The sequence below is a fragment of the Thunnus thynnus genome, chromosome 3, assembly GCF_963924715.1.
Source record: "Thunnus thynnus chromosome 3, fThuThy2.1, whole genome shotgun sequence".
Taxonomy (NCBI): Eukaryota; Metazoa; Chordata; class Actinopteri; order Scombriformes; family Scombridae; genus Thunnus; species Thunnus thynnus.
Genome location: NC_089519.1, coordinates 27225446 through 27243040, shown reverse-complemented (window position 1 = coordinate 27243040; position 17595 = coordinate 27225446). Strand labels below are relative to the sequence as shown.

The 17595-nt window shown below is 38.6% G+C and overlaps 1 protein-coding gene across 1 annotated transcript; it reads left to right on the top strand.

The window, feature by feature from the left end:
- The first annotated feature begins 11637 nt into the window (after positions 1 to 11637).
- npy2r (neuropeptide Y receptor Y2) lies at positions 11638 to 17103 on the top strand. Its single transcript, XM_067585092.1, has 2 exons — positions 11638 to 12051; positions 13270 to 17103. The coding sequence occupies exon 2, from the start codon at positions 13294 to 13296 to the stop codon at positions 14404 to 14406; it is 1113 nt and encodes a 370-aa protein (XP_067441193.1). The 5' UTR covers positions 11638 to 12051; positions 13270 to 13293; the 3' UTR covers positions 14407 to 17103.
- Positions 17104 to 17595: the final 492 nt, after the last annotated feature.

Here is a 17595-nt window from a genome sequence, read left to right as displayed (position 1 = left end):
GACAAAGTGCAATAAGTTCGTCTTGTTATGGAACATAGTTCTGATATATCGTATGTCATATGAAAGTGTATTTGGTAGTCAATTAAACATGTATTTCTACCTGCCTCCTGTTGTGTTTCTTGTGTGAAACCTCAAATACTTCTATCATCATCATATCCTCTGTGGTGCACTGAAAGGTTTTGTTCAATTCTTGGATTGTGCCTGATGAATTTTATTTTGCCCTTTACTGCAGAGAATGTGGCCAGACTCTCTGTCATTGTGACAAGAATAGCATTATGCACCGAACAATGTTCCTAAACCCTCTTTTAGCTTTTCCCCTGAGAAATCAAAGCAAGCACGCAAAATAGTCTTTCAAATAAATGGACTGAATACAGAAGATACTTAATGGTGACCAAGGAATAGTCCATTTCTGGGTGATTCACTATTTCAAGAATCTGAGGGTCAGATTTGTAAATTATTAATCCTGCTTCTAGTTCAAGGGGAAATATTTCATGATCCAGAGAAAACACTAAGTGGTGAGCAAGGGGTATCATTAATGATAAATCACTAAAACGTTTTTATAGTTTTATGGTGGTGGTATGTGTCTAGAAAGCTATTATTATTATTTCTTTTTGAAGGGAAGAAAAGGACTTTAATCTGACCTAAAAAGTTGAGAATTAACCCTTTTGTCAATTCTGGTACGTGCAGTTTGGACTTTAAAGTTGAACACTTGTGCAGCACAGTAAGATAAAAGTGAGGTTTACTCAGTGAGTGTTCAGAAAACAAGTTGGCAAAGGGCTCCTAGTCAGCAAGAGCAAACAGGCCTAAAAGGCAAACAGGCAGGGACAAATCAAAAACAGGCAGACAGAAAAGGAAAAGCAGGCTGGAGTACAGTGACAAAAGCTTTGATGATCTGGCAGAGGACTAGTTTGTGGGAAAGTACTATATATCCTGTATATTCTATAGCCAATTTGGAGGAAAGAACGGCAGGTATGCTGGCAGGTGACAACTGTTATATGGAAAGGCAGGAACACAGAGGCCACTGCTGGACAGAGATGGGATCACTGTAACACATTCAATTTCTGGGGTTCTTATCAATCTTGTAATTATTTGAAAAATTTCAGAACCAGTGTTGTAAATGATTGACTCTGCTTCTGGCCAAAGGCAAAGATGTGATAAACATGCTGCTCAGTTAAGTAAAAATAAGTCCTGTACTCATGTCTGTGCAGGATCTCACTGTACCTTCTTGTTGCAGACATGGCATATATTGATTTTTGGATATGGTGCCCCACATAGAAAAAATAAAATAAAATAAACAAATAAATACATTTTAGATTCTTTTTTGTGAAACCTGTCATGCATTAGGTAATTGTTGAAAAGTTTACAAGTGACACTGTATCTAGGGTTCTATGATCACAAGCAAAACTCTTAATAGGCTGTTAAGAAAGGCTTTGTGTAAAGGCAGTCATTTCACACACTCTACTTCACTTCTCACCTTTTCCACATTAATAACATGCCAATTTTTCTAATTCCTCAACTTAGTTGTCTTATTGAGATCATAATCTCTCAAGAGAGACCTTTGTACGAGGAAAAACATATACAGTTTAAGCATGGACAAATAGAAGATCCTCTGATGGTGTAAAACAATTTATCAAAGTTTAAGCACTTCAGTTTGTTCAGCAGAATACAATAACATTATTATACAATGTTATGAACTGACAAAATAATTTTCACTAGTTTCACTAAAATATGAAAACACAAGTAATGATAATATCTCAACACCATATTACATCAACACATCATGTAAAGACACCTTTAAAAACACATTACTATGTCTTTAACTTGTAGCCCAAGTGTTCAATATTCTGGTTTATAACTGCCATACATGATGCATGTTACCAAGTGATCATAGCTCCATACTTAGGTCACATGATGACAACTGTGCACACTTTATTGACTGATCAAGACTGTGAGATGCAGTTGAAAGCTCAAGGAAGATAAAGCTCATAAGTGGACCATAATTTTGTCAAATTACCATTTCCAAGGTCAGGTGAACCACATGGTCAACACATACATTTGTATTGAACTCTCAGGAGTTTCTCTCCCTTAGCTCAGATAAATCAAACTGATGTCAGGATGTCCTCCATCAAACTGTACCCTCCACATCCAAGATGTTAAGGATGTAATAAGTCACCGTGATCACTCCGCATCAATTTATCGGTGCCTTGAACCTGAGCAACACAGGTAAAGACCATAAGAAACGATAATTGCCTTGCCATTACATCGAGGCACTAATCCTGCAGAGAAGCACTATGTATTGATTTAAGAGAGGCTGATGTAGTGGGCTGAAGCCCACAAGTTCTATTAAGTGGAGTGCAGGTGCACAGCCCCCACTGAGATTGAAGAGTAACCAGGTTTTGCCACCTCTAAAATTGATGCGCTTTCAGCTTTTAGGCTGGATTTACTGACTGAAATCTGATTTTCATATCTATATTCCCACACGGGTCTCCCTTATTTAGCTGCACATGAATACGTCAAACATGGATCACATGCCTGGTTTAAAAATCAAGTTTCTGTTTCTGTAAGTAGAAAGGGAAGAGTGGGGGAAATCTATAGTGAGAGCACAAACAAACATTCTGTCTCAAGGATAAAGTGGGACCATGTTTATGCTTAGAGCAAGCATAACCATGGTTACAATATCCACCATTCATAAGGGTCATTAAGGGCCCCTTTTCCCCATCATTGTACTTATAGTCCTGACATATATGTTTATTATATGAAATACATGCTGGTTGGAGAGATAATTCATTATTTGACAGTTGCAACTTTGTTTGTGTCTGATGTTTGAGCAGAGCAGTAAGTCACTATGTCTATATTTTCAACGGTTTTTCACCCGCGCCACAGCCTCGAGGGATATTACAGTCCAAACATTCCAACTGTGAAATGGTTCCCACATGATTAAAAGGCAAGTTGTTAAATAATTATCTCCCCTGCAAAAGTCCTTTTGAACATTTCAAGGTTCAGGCCTTTTTTTTAGCACGCTGTGACTGATAGTAAACAATGCAAATATTTGCCCTCAGTTATCTTTCTCTGTTTTGAAGGCAGCGTTAAACACAGTTGGTCACATAATACTTACCGTTCGTTCTAAATCAAGTCATAAACTACATTACATCATGGTGAGAAAGAGCGATGACTAATTGGTGTAAAGCCCCCAATTGTTAGAATCCACATGACCAGTTCAAGTTTAGTGCAAATGCTCTGCCTTCATTCAGTCCTGTCTGATAAACTACCACGTTTCACAAGCATCATGTCCAAAATGTTGATTATATAATTTATATATGCTGCATTTTGGCAAAATCTTCCATAGCAATGGTGTTCATTTATGCATATGCATGACACTCATATCTACATACAAATTAGACTGGAAAAGGGACACATCATTCATATCTCCAGGTCTATATTTATATTCTGGAGCTCTACTGGAATAACTTTGCATGATTTACATTTGATTTACAAAAAATTGCCAATTTATCTTATGCTGGCTCTTTATGCAGCCCCTCAGTTCAGCCTCTGGCTGAAACAGGCAGTTTTAGCTCCTGTCTCTTTAAGGCCGCCCTCCCAAAGAGCCCACTTTATTCTGATTGGCCAGATCTGGGAAGCTGCCCCTTAGCAGACTTCTAGTGGTAGGATTTCACTTCTTTTTGTTGTTCTTCACTCAAAATGGAAGCTTCTCAAATATATCTGTATGTGTTTGAGCCCAAATCCGATCTGAAATATGTGAATGGACAATGTGGAACAAACTGAGCAAAAACCTTAGCAACAAAGACTACAGATCGGACGGCTGTTTGTGGGCATGCACGAACAGTCTGACGTCATCATGAGGAGAAAGTAGAGGTAAATTTGCAACTTAAGCGTTCTGAGCAGGTTGAAGCCTGGGCTTTTGACTCACAGGGAGCATTTTTACATATGTTAACCTCAAGTTTTGGAATTTTGACCATGTTTAACATAGACATCCGACACCATAAGAGAACAAAAATAACAGAAAATTGCAAAAAGCATGATATGTCTCCTTTAAAACTGCTCAAAAATCTCAAATTTAGAAGCCTGAATACATGATTGAAACATTGACTATGTGTGAACACTTAACTTGCTTTAGTCTTTACAACCAAATTAGCACTATTCTACTACATAGTTATTGGTTCTGAAGATAATAAATGTGTTTCATGATTCTCTTGACATATTTCCTCATATTTGGGCTTCTTCATTACATTAAATGTTCAGGTCATTATGACCAATCAGGAAGTTTTCAAAATCAAGAGTCCTCTGAGCAGCATTCTGGGACAAGATTGAATTCAGCTTCATGAATACACACATAACCATATTTAGAGCAGTTTACCCAGCATTTAGGTTTGTCATTTTTACTTTTTGTTATATCATGTTTTTAAAATAAGAAAAAAAACTATCTCAAACACTGCCTATTCTTACATGCAGATGAGCTGTCTACAAAATGTCAAACAGAGAAAGTGTAGTAGTTGTTTTCCACAGCTTTATTAAACCCAAACCATAAATATGGCACAGCAGTGTCTGTACTAATTATGATGAATACTGAGGCAGAGAAGTAGCCAACCAGCAGGCAGAAAGACTATTAGCTCTGGCTGTGAGAGAGCAGTGTGGTAATACTCGTCTAAATTGACTACACACACTGGCAGCCCTGCGCATGTGAGAAGGAAGGACAATGCTTTATCGTTATCTGCATGCAAATTTGCGTCAGCTGTGACCAAAGTTTAATCATGATCACCTCATTCACATTCATAAGAGACTCCTTGTCCCTGAAGATAAACAGATAAAGACTGAAGTACACACTCGACGAGGCGTCCTTTAAGTGAAAACTGCACATTCATATGAATAGAGAATACCTTCACTTTTCATTGTATCTGAAACCGGTCTAATTAGTGTCTTGATTAAAAACCTGCAAAAGATCTGACCATACACAGTCTCCATAGATGATGTTACATGTCTTCAGGTCTGAATAGACAAGCCTCTTTAAGTAAGTAAGTTTTTAATTTGACTGTTGGAAAATGTTTGTGGAGGTCAATAATCTAAATCAAAAGTCAATGAAACTTAGAATCAAAGGACCATTGATGCACCATGGGGATGTGATGTACGCAGCAGGCAAAAATACGTCCTTGTTCTTGAAGTTTATTTATCGACTGCAAGCAGGCAAACAAAAGAATGAAGAAATCATGGCTCCTGCTGTCTCTATTGCCCTGGTAAAAAACTACAGATCCTCACAGTATGCATGCTGATCCTATATCTTCCCACCCACGTACTGTATATAACCTGAGGTGCCCATAGTATTACCCAATCCTCACAAAATAACATAAAATATAAAATATACTAGTAAACTAAAACTAAATATGCTAAACAAGCAAATAGTGAAACTAAAGAAATAACTAGCAAAATACAATACTATCAAAATTGAGTCTAAATAAAGTAAATATCTAGAATAATAACGCAAACAACAAACAAACCAATAAATAGCTTCTACAGTCTTGATGTATAGTAATATTATTTTTAAGGACAGCTGTGTTATTATGTCCTCATTCTGATGCAAACTAGCAGTGACACCTTAGTGTTTACCAAAAATGTTGCTAAGGTACATAATAAAACCTCAACCTTAGCTGAATTCCTGTGGAAGCCTTTTCAATGAATGTTTATCTGCATGATTAATATAACTCAGGAGAAAAAGTATAACTGCATAGTGAAAAATAGAGTAAACATCTTTGTAACATGGACAGTGGTTTGCAGCTTTGTAGAGAACAGGGGACATTTGCTCAATAATTTTATTTAATAGGCTATGATTAAGTATCCCTGACATAAGGGCTCTGTGCAGCTTAGCATATGAATGTCTCTGCTGTTCAGAATGATGAATGTGCTGTCGTCCTCTACAGACTCTTTGTATGAGCCATGAAAACTCTTGCAGGTATTTAGGTATGCTCCAGTCATTTCAGATATCACTGGAGAACGATTCTACTTAGCTTGAGGAGATCAATAATCAGTCACTACTCTGTGCTGTCATGTTCAGTTATGGGTGCAGAGCATGTTGTTGTTTAGTGCAGTGACTGGGCAGTTTTACGTAATTTATAGAACATGAGTTGAGACAATGAATTCTATAACCCTGCTATGATTAAGATCAATAAAGCATGAAACTAGAAAACAGATTCAGACTTCCATGCACTGACTTTTCAGTGAAAAGGACATTGTGCAAGAATGAAATGATTATGAAGAATAGACTTTTCATTCTCATTACATTTAGATAGTCACATTTTCTGCTACGTTAATCTGGTGAAATTCTCATTAATCATGAATCAGTTAATCATGATAAACTGTTCACAACACAACACAGAAATGTTCTGTAATTTCTGAACTTCTTTTAAAAAACAGAGATACAAGTTAAAATTAACCTAAATGTTTTAATTTGGATAAAAGTTACATTTATGCTAAAGGCTCCTGCTATTTCATCAGTAGCTTTAAACCATTTACATAACTAACAACGGGAAAAACATCAAAGGAAGCTATGTTTATGTTCAGGTTTATTGAAATAATTCAGTCCTCTAGAATTCGGTAGACTCCACAGTGTCTAAAACTATGTCATAAAATGGGTGTGAACATCTACAGAATCCTCTTTGTAACTGCGCATAATAATTAGAGAATCCTCTTTCAAGCTGCTATGATAAATATTCTATTTTATTAACAATCAATCACTAGTCACTACTTGTATGTGAAGGAAGTCTCACAAGTGATGAATCCACAGATAGTTATCACCCTACTCTGCAGTTGCCTTCTCTATGGACCGTTTAAATGTCTTTTAGCTCATTGTTTGGGTTTTATGGATGCAATGTTAATGTTTTGGTTCACTCTCACTGCTTTCCTCAGTGTCATTGAAACGGACAAAGTTAGAAATTAGCTGGGGAACACTGGAGAATTTAGCCGCTAAAGAGTCTGTACCAGTAATATTTAATTATTGCCTCTTCAGGGTTTTTTGGGGCAACTGCGGTGGCATTTGTAAATGGCTGAAAAGGATCAGCTAGCTGACCATTATGGCATTGTTGTTGTGGAGAAAAGTGGTAAAGATGAGATTAGAAAATTGGTTTTGTTGTCTTTGTTAGAGCAAGGTGTGTTACAGAAGAGTGAGTTTTGTCCGGATGCAGCAGAGCCAGCGCCCGTGCCGGTGTCTGCGTCTGCAGTTTGGCTTTTGGCCAGCAAAAAGAGTTGTTAGCTATGCAGTTTGAGCAGGAGAAGTTACACTTAAACGTGGACATGGAGGATAAGGAAATGGACAGAGAGAAGCAACTTGAGCTGGAGAAACTTTGACAGATGGGTAAAGAGAAAGAGAAGCAACTTGAGGTGGAAAAGCAGCTTGAATTGGAGAATATTCAGAATTGAAAAAACGAAATTGAGAGCAGTCCAAGTTACAATTAATCAGAGAGGGTAAGCTTCCTCGGGGAGGCGGGTCTAGTACAGAGGATTCTGCTTCTGTTGGTTCTGTAGCAGGTGTTGCTGATGTTGTTGCTAATCTGTGTTTGGTGCCAAAGTTTAATGAGCGAGACCCTGACGCTTTTTTCACTCTTTCTGAATGTGTTGCAGATGCAAAAAATTGGCCAGATTTGGACAGAGTGTTGATGCTTCAGTGTGTCCTCACTGGGAGAGCTCAGGAGGCTTATTCAGCTATATGCAGCTATATGCATATTCAGCTGAAGATGATTTGGATTATGATATGGTGAAGTCAGCTGTATAAAGGGCGATAAGCAAACAAATTTGGCATCCCATTTCACCATTGGTGCGCAGCTGCGAAAGTTGATACTCTTGACAGTCTTTGTGAGCTGATTGTGCTAGAACAGTTTAAAAACGCTATCCCTTATGTAAATGAGCAGAAGCCTTCCACAGCACTTAAAGCAGCTGAATTAGCTGGTGTTTTTGTTTTGACGCAAGAGTAGTTCTTCAGAGATGCACTCTTGGGGTTATTGGAAAAGTGGAGATGAAAACGGTGGGAACTCTTTCACCTGGTTTGTAGTTCACCATCGTATGCTCTACTGTTTTGGAGCAGAGGCCGTTTCGTGTGGATTTAAGTACTGGTTCTAGTTCTGGCCTGTTTCCCAAAACTGGTTCTGGTTTTGAGCCCTTCATTGCTGACGCTGTCATTGGTTGGTAGTGAGGAGCATGTACAGATTAAGCTGTTGCTTGACACAAGTGCTAAACACTCTTTTATTGTGGAGTCACAATACAATACAGAACTGATGACGTATGGAGTTGGGCTTAATTCCTGTGCTGTGCCATTATATTATGCTGGATTGTGAGCTGGTACTGGGTGTTGTTCCTGTCAGGTTGTGCCCTGCGTTGCCACTTGATGATGTTATGATTTTGGGCAACAGCCTGGCTGGTAGTGCTGTGTGGACCAATGTGCCATCGTCTCCTGTGGTTATTTCCAAACCGCTAGTGTCTGGGGAGCTGGATGAGTTAAAGCCTTGGTTAAAGCATGATGTAATCAAGTTTGCTAGGATGTGGCATACATGCAAGCTCGCTGAAGAACCGAGTCAGCTCATTGAGCCTGCTCTGTCTTGTCCCATTCCAACCATTAGCCAGCTGTCTGGGCATTGGATCTCTCATTGTGAAGTGGCACGAAAAGACTTGGAAGTTACACAGGCTGATGTGGAAAATCTTTCTCCTGCACTTTGTGTTTGCCGATCCTGAGGGTCCTGTTGGGAGTGTGGATGGTGAGAGGGACCTAATGATCCTGATGTTCCCGTTACATGTGATAGGCTAAACAATTCTTATTTAGCTCTGCAGGATGGGATCTATCACCGGCTGATAAAGCCTCAGGCCCTCCAGCTGCTGGTCAAACTCTTTGTTCCAGTTGGGGTTGGGTAGTCGGCCCCACTGCATTAAATGAGGGAGTGTTGTTTTTTTTGTAAATCATTTCTGTTTTATTTTGTGATTTGTTTGGGTTTTGATTTAGTTTGCCATTTCATCCTGGGTTTTTTTTTGGATTGCTCATGCCTCACCTGTTTTCTTTTTTTTTTTTTCCTCTCAGGTACCAGGGTTGCTGAGGATGGGCAAGTAGCAATCCAGGGGCAGGATGGGGGTCATGTGTTTTTTCTTTGTTTTCTTTTTTTCTTTGTGATTATGTGATTAGTTTAAGTTGGGTTTGTGGTGATTCTGTTGGGACCCCGTCTTAAGCGTGGGGCCAGGAGTGTGTGTGTTTGTGTGTGTGTGATGACGCCTGCTGTCATCTTTGTTTGGCCTTGTGATTTACCTGTCTGCTCTGTTGCTGCAGGTGTTCGTTAGGATGGCTGGCCACATCTGAGGGCCCACGGTGTGGCCAGGTTATTAACACCAGGCTGCAGCTGAGGCTGTGCTCTCCCCCTCCTCCGACTGCTTGTTGCTGCTGCTGCTGTCTGCAGCTCTCTGCTCTTCCCTCCACATTTTTGGTGTGATTTAGTTATGCTGCCTTAGTTATATCTTTTGCTTTTATGCACCTTCCAACACCCCCCCCCCCACACACATACACCACCCATGCATCACATACACCACTGATCCCACTGACATCCACAGCCCCATATTGTAAATATTTTGTCAGTTTTTTAAATTTGATTTAATGAATTACATTTTGTCAACTCTTGAATATGGTGTGTCTCCTATTTGTTGTGGCCACTTGAACCAGGTCATAACAGTGGAGAGTGAATATTTGACTTACATTTGCCAGGTTGGGCAGAAACAGACTCCAAACAAATGAATGAATGTGTCTGTTGGATGTGTAAATATACGACTCTTTGCTAACAAGTTCGCTTTATCAACTTAAAAGGTGGTTATATGCCAATGTTGTGTTTACAACTTGTTTCCATTGCCCCTAAGTGGCCAAAATAGTCAATTAATGCAGGTTGAAAGACTTCTGTGCTCTTTAAGCACCGGCTGCCAGTTGCCAGTTGCTACTAGTTGAATGTTTTACCCCATTTACTACAAATTACATAAACTTTACATCACAGGTAGATGAAAACGTTTGTTCTCTAACATTTTTCAACAATAACAAAAACAAAATGCAAACAACAAAATAGGAGAAAAAAAAAAGAAAGAACAGTAATGCTCAGTAAAACCGTACAATTAACATTCCCTTGAAATACCAATGACAGCACAAGAGAATTTTAAAATGTACTTTTTCTATTCCAGACTTTGGATTTCCATTCATTTCTTTGGTATGGTATGAAAACCTGTTATCACTCTTCATAGTTGAGTTGTGTAATCCATCACAGTGAATGTTAAGTCTATATTAAAGTCACTATACTTTGGTAAGATCATGAATGCAAAACAATAGCTGCCTGCAATGGAAGGAGAAATACATCAAAAAATTATGTAGTATACATTTGAAAACATACATTGTAGTGGAAGAGCTGCAACCTTAAAAGACCCTCAAAACCTTTCTTGTGCTGACATTCATGTTATAACAAGGACCTCGGTAAAGGCTGCTCCACCTCCTATAGGGGAAACTCTTAACATGCTCATCTATTCAGGGTTTCCTGGTTTTTCTCATTACTTCACCATCTGTTTAGTTGCATTATGGACAAAGTGGTTTTTGCCAAGGATACTGCAAGTAACTCAATTTCCAATGGCCACATGCTGTCGTGCTTTATAACACTGGTAATCAAATTATCACCCCAATTATCAGCCAGAGGCTAAACAGTTTGATACTGGTTAGTGACCCTGTACCATTTTTAAGTGCAAACTCTCAGAGTCATTGACATTATTATAAAATGTCTGGCTTACTTCATAAAGTCTCCAGTAATGACATTTGAGTAGATCATTGGGTATAAGGATTAAACCTGCTGAGCTCCAGTTGGTGATGACTGAATTTTACCTGCATCGTGTCAAAATCATGCTCCACCATTCCTGTAGAATAACATTGTAATCAGTTTTTGCTTTTGATTCATATTGATGATGCTGTAAATTGTTGATGACGGCAGACTCGCACATTTCTTACAGATCTTGTAAGAGTTACTGTGCCTGTATGTTAAAGGTCACACTTTTGATAAATTTTTATATCATAGTCTGACCTTATAAGTATGCTGAGTTATGTGGTTTTTATTTCAGTGTGTAATTTTCAAGTCAGTGCTCAAAAAGTGGTAAAAAAGCAAATGCAACCTTGAGCACACAAGTATACAGTTTTTAACTCCTCCTCTGCAGTCAATTGTATTCTGCAGATCACATTGTGTTTGCTCTGTCCACTGCGGATTGCTAAACTTACATTGAGAGTGTGATTTCAACATCTTGGGCTCATTTTTTTATTCCAACCTAACATGTGAAGGAGGTTGTGTTGTTTTAATCAGCTGACAATTGTGATCAAGCCCTTGATCCTGCACACAAAGGACCCAACTGGTCAGGCTCTGTGCGCTCCTCACTGATGAATTTGTCTGCAGAGGCACACCAGAGCAAAACAACAGAAAACATTTTAGTACTTGTTTTGATTTCAGTACTTTTGGTTATGTTGAAAAGATTTCTCAATTTGACATGAGAGCAGGGTGTTCCCACACAGTAGGACATGAGATTTGAATACAAATGCTCAATATAGCCTTGCTTCACATCTTTCTGCAACACTGTTGGCACAGGGAGGCGAAAATATGACATTTGCCTTTCCAGCACGCGTGGATGTCGAGTAGATGCGTACTCGCTCAGAATGAAGCGCAACAGAAACTCTCTGTTTGAGAATGTTGGTCTGGGAAAGACGCGTTTCCTCCCTGTTACTTAACCCGCCTCATCTGTCGGTCTCTCAGAGTCTCACAGGGCAGGTAATGCGCCTTAATGCCAAACTCAGGAGGCTGCAGTGCGCACTGGCAAATGTTGCGCGCTTCGATATTGCGCGCACGCTGTTCCTCCCTGAAAAAGATTATCCTATGATTTATATTCTTTTGTTTTTCTGGATATCACAGGGACGAGAAGACGCGCGTTAAAATATATGGTTAAATTTTTACTGGAGGAAGAAACAATGAGAGGAATCTAAAACATCTCATTCTGCAGATTGAGGTGAGTGGATCTTAATCTGAGGAATAAGCTTTATGAAAATTAATTTGACATGATCCGCTGATCTGCATTTGATCTTTTGAACCGGACAGTTTTCTAGTGTGTAAAAAAAAGCTGCAGCCTGCTGTTGCACTGTCACCCTGAAAACGGACCCATGACATGTTTTTTTTTTACTTGCATATGTGTTAAATCCTTGATAAGATAATTATCACAAGCTGAGACTCAGAGAAAACTGAATTTAAGGTTCAAAGAATTGAAGGATTTGCCTTTAACTTCTAAGTTCTAAGTTTAGACATAGCTACAAATGTAAGATTTTCAAAGTCTAGCAGGTTTGCTGTTTCTTGATAATCAATTAAATATTGGTGTGACCCGAAGGATCACTGCAGCGTTTAGCAATCAAGGAGAAAATGTGGCTGTGGTTCATGCATTCACCGTGTTTTCCCAAAAGCTTTTTAAAGGGTGCATGTATAAAAGGACGTGTATTGTGATGGTCGAACTTAATATCTAAAAACACAAACAGCAGTGTCGCGAACACAGCATCAAGACATGAATTGATGATTGTCATCAGGTGGCAGTCATTGTAGTTTTAGAGCTGCTGATAGAGTTTTTTGTGACATAAGGCAACTCCATTTACATGGACACAGCTGTGAATAGGAAAATGTGCCAATATTGTTGTAAAATCATAATGTATGCTGTCAGGGTCAGAGAGGGTCCAAAGCTATTGTTCACTGTCTGTGGGGGAGTTGCATGATTTGTCTCCTGAAGGCAGGATCTGCAGTCTGTCTCTGTGATGTTCAGCTCAATTTAACAAGACTTGTAAAATTTACAAATTGTAACATTATAGATGTGACAATGTTGGTTCTGGTTTCTGGCGGAATATGAAATATATAAAATATATTCAATACACCCATCTCATCTTATGTTTCTGTATGTGTGGATTTGACATTTATATTGTAAGTCATAGTTAATCAAGTTATTTAGTAGTTTTCACTCATAATTGAAATAAATGCTGTAAGAATCCCAACGTATATTTAAAACACTGACTTTGAAAAGCTGCTTTTCATTTGCTGAAATTGTGTTTCATTTTATAGACACAAAGTGAGGAAATATTGAAAAACTTGTGGCAGATTTCTGTCTATTGATTCATAGAAAATGAAACTCACTTTGTCTGGGTCACATCGTGATTAAGCATCGCTCAAATTGATGTCCATCTTTTCACAGATTGACTTATGGGGGCTGTTAGCCATGGATACTTCAGATGAACTGAACATGACTCAAGTGGAAGAGTCTCAACTTGAGGTTAAATCTTCCAACTGCTGCTCATCTACAACCCCGACCAATGACGGGAACTTTCTGAAGCTCGAGGACAGCACAAAGCTGTTTGGAGTTCAAGTTATTCTCATCCTTGCTTACAGCACAATCATACTGTTCGGAGTCATCGGAAACTGCTTAGTGATATATGTCGTCTACAAGTTTAAAAATCTACGCACTGTTACCAATTTCTTCATTGTAAATTTGGCTGTGGCGGACTTGCTGGTGAACACTCTGTGTTTACCTTTCACGCTGGTCTACACTCTCTACGGCGAGTGGAAGTTCGGTCAGGTGCTGTGCTTCATGCTGCCCTGCGCTCAAGGCATAGCTGTGCATGTGTCGACCATCACTTTGAACATCATTGCCTTGGACCGCCACAGGAGCATCGTCTACCACATGGAGACCAAGATGTCCAAAGACATGTGCACTGTGGTCATTGTCATCACGTGGGCCGTCAGCGCCCTGCTGGCCAGCCCGCTCGCCATCTTTAGGGAGTACGGGACCTTCGATCTCTCACCGGATGAGTCTATTCAGGTGTGTACAGAGAAGTGGCCGGGAAGCAGCATGAACGGAAGTATCTACAGTATATCAATGCTTCTGGTTCAATACGGTTTACCTTTGGCCATCAACTCTGTTGCCTACATCCGCATCTGGAATAAGCTGAAGAACCACATGACTTCTGGAGGCCGAAACGACCACCATCAGCGCAGAAAGAAAACCACCAAGATGCTACTGACCATGGTGGTGGTCTTCGCTGTCAGTTGGTTGCCTTTCCACGCATTCCAGTTGGCTGTCGACATTGACAGCAGTGTTCTGTATATGAAGGACTTTAAGCTGCTTTTCACTGTGTTCCACATTGTGGCTATGTGCTCGACATTCGTCAATCCCATCCTGTATGGGTGGATGAATAACAACTACAGGACGGCGTTTTTGTCTGTATGTAAGTGTCAGCAGCCTTTCAGTTTGAGGTCGAGACGCTCCAAAGGCAGACAGACACATAAAGAGGAAGACAGGGTCTGTACAGTTGGTAAATCAACAAATGTCTGAGCTGCACAGTCACAGATAGTGAACAAATAATCATTTGTGGAAAGGTGAAGTTTTTATTTGGTTTTGTGTTGAAGACTCACCTTCAACTGTAAAGTAAGTCAACTGATTACTAACACTGCTACACTTGCTGTCATTCTAATCAATGATGCGTGTCAACCTTATGTGTTTGTGAGTCACATTTCCTCTTTTCCACTATTCCTCTTTGTCGATGCAGTTTGTCTGTGTTTTACATGGGCTGTAATGATTTTTTACAGACTGTTCCTCTTGATGTATTAAATAACTGGAGTCTTAAAATGGCGCACAAATACCTTAACCTTTGGAGCTCGATCATTTGTGACGATGATAACTGGCAATGATTTCTTTTAGTGAAAAAGAAAAATGCTCGTATTTGTATGTAATTGCTGACAAATGTTGCTGACATTCAACATAACATGACTCACTTATGTAGGAGTGTATGTAGCTATGATTTTGTTATTTAAGAAGAAATTTTTTCCTATGAAGGTGTTTACATTAATTTGCTTCTCCTCTCATAACTACTAGACCAATATGTCAAGATTCGTTCAGTTGAATTCTGGAAGATCGTCTTTAGCGATAAAAGCATCATTCAAACACCAAAAACATTTTAGAGAACCATCAAACAATGCAAACACACATTAAATAAAAAGAAAAATGTCCTGGCGTCCTGCTCTAGAGTTCCCGCATCTAAGATCAATTATGTTATTCTCTACCTTCTCCATTCTGTATTAGTACACAATATTTTGTATAAATGCCTAACATGTGGGAACATTTATAATGATTTATTTATGAATATCCCTATACAATCAGTAATGACCTCATAACATCATTTTAAGTGACTGTAAGTCTCTGCATACGGCTCTTTCTATACCTCCGTCATAGATGAGCAGTATACAGAAGCACAAACAGAAGAGCCAGAGCTTGACATCAATAGTGCACATGTGACATGAAGTATAAACATGTTACACTGTATCAGCATATAATTTAGTCAGTGTGTGACATATTTGACCTTACTATTTCCTGCATATTGAATTAAGGAAATACAAATTTTATACACTTTTTTAAACTTATAATTATTTTTAAGTTCCAGTGTCAAAGTCAGCACTGCAGTATTTGGATTGGAAACCCAGCTGTATTAGACCTGCAGTGCAGGGAGATAACAAAACCAGCTGCTCATGTGAAATGGTTCAACTACAAAAAACACCCCACTCTGGACATGAGACCATTTCATGGCTGATTTAACACCTCACAAGCACCCAAAAAACACACAAATATGATGAATTTCTGACTTTGATGGCAGTGACATCCTTTAGAGAAATACAATGTTCATATCCAATCAACCTCTTTCCAGCTTTCTGGCAAGGGAATAAGCCTTTATAGTACTCTCATTTAGTTAAATGAAGCGGAGAGCCTATTTAAATCATTGCTGCATTTTTTAAACCTTCAACAAGAGCACATGTGTAACTTTTTCAACCTTAACCCAAACCATAACTGCCTCTCAAAGCAATGTGGACTTTACTCCAGCCAGGTTTAATATTAAATGCTTCGTTTTACAGTTTAGGGGTCACATTCCACCATATTAAGTTTCACAACCATGTCAAAGCGTCAGTATTTTTCTCTTGTATGTTTTATATTTTCATAGTGTACATCTCTACATGGGGACTCATCTCTAGGTAGTTTTATGATATTCAAAAATAGCTCACTTGACGTGGCATATTTGATAATAACATTTTTTACTAAGGTCTGACCAATTAACACCGACCACTGGTGATATTGTTACCACCAGTGGTATCATTTAACGTCATAACAACTGGTACAGTAGTGTAATCTTTACTGAATGAGATACAGTATATCAGTGTGTTTTTTGTTTTTTGGGATGTATATGTAACTGTAATGATGCAGTATTAAGTTTTTCATACTTGTGTTGTTGTTGCTTTTTCAATCACATCTCACATCTGGAGGATTACAGAAGCATATTGTAGCCATTTGAAAATTTTAATGTGTGATTAATGTTGATTGAACATTGGCAAATGAAATGTTATATCAGTAAAGCATGCCAGGACTTTAATGCTTTTACCAAAGGATGCAAAGACGTTATTAATTTAGCAAAGTATGGTTCATCAGGGTCCATATATGAGCAAAACAAACAGCAACAACAACAGAACAACGGAAACCATCATATGTCTAAAAGTCTAATTAGTGCATTAATCAGAAGATATTTGTTTCCATATAGGGGTTAATAATATGAACTAAAACTAAGAAGTTACACTAGTTTTAAGAAAAACAGCCTTTCCACATGAATCTGCTTTTAAGCTTGTGTTTAAGTGATTTTTAAGCTTTGTTTGGCATCACAGCAACATAGTCTTAACACATTAATGGCTTATTAAGGGCTTCTGGGTAACATATTAGTAAAATAATGCCAAAACAATTAGTTGACCAACAGAAAATGAATCCTTTATTTCATTTATTGAGCAAATATGCCAAACAGTAAAAGGTTCCAGCTTATGTTGAGAATGTCTGTTGGATAAAATAAGAGTTTGGAGATGCTGTTTTGGGCTCTGGGAAATATTGACAGAGCTTTTTTTCACAATTTTTTTTCAACAATTTATAGACTAAACAAGTCATGGATGAATTGAAAAAAGTAATTAATAATTTATAGTTTATATACTATAGTTTTATAGTATGGAGCCTCTTTCAAGAAACAGGTTTACCGAGTTATCTGGATAACTTTGCTGAGTAAAGTTATCCAGGAACGCCCTAAAAATCTGGAATATGGACTTATAATAAAAACCTGGTCTGGGTTTTTACTCAGCAAAGATACTTAGATAACTGTTCATACCCCATTCTTGAAACTTGCCCCTATCTCATCTTTTATACCACTCGTTGAATGTGATTCCTTGGCAAAACTAAAGTTTGGATCTCTTTGGGATGCAAGATTTTCCGTCTTGAGCATCTTGTTTATTCCAGCTCCTGTTGCTGGAAATGGCTGAACATGGTTTTAAATGAAGGGTGAATGATAACTGTCAGGATTCAGACATATAAAGACCAGGGAGCTAGCAAAGAGCTGCAGAATTGTTACTCCAGTCCTTTTTGCTCTCCGAAAACTTGCTGCCCTTGAACTGAGGAGCACCCAGTTCAGCTTCATTTTACTAGAAGATGTGCGAGAAACCCTCT

Coding starts and splice junctions, on each gene's coding strand:
- npy2r (XM_067585092.1), top strand. CDS start 13,294: ATGGATACTTCAGATGAACTGAACATGACTCAAGTGGAAGAGTCTCAA.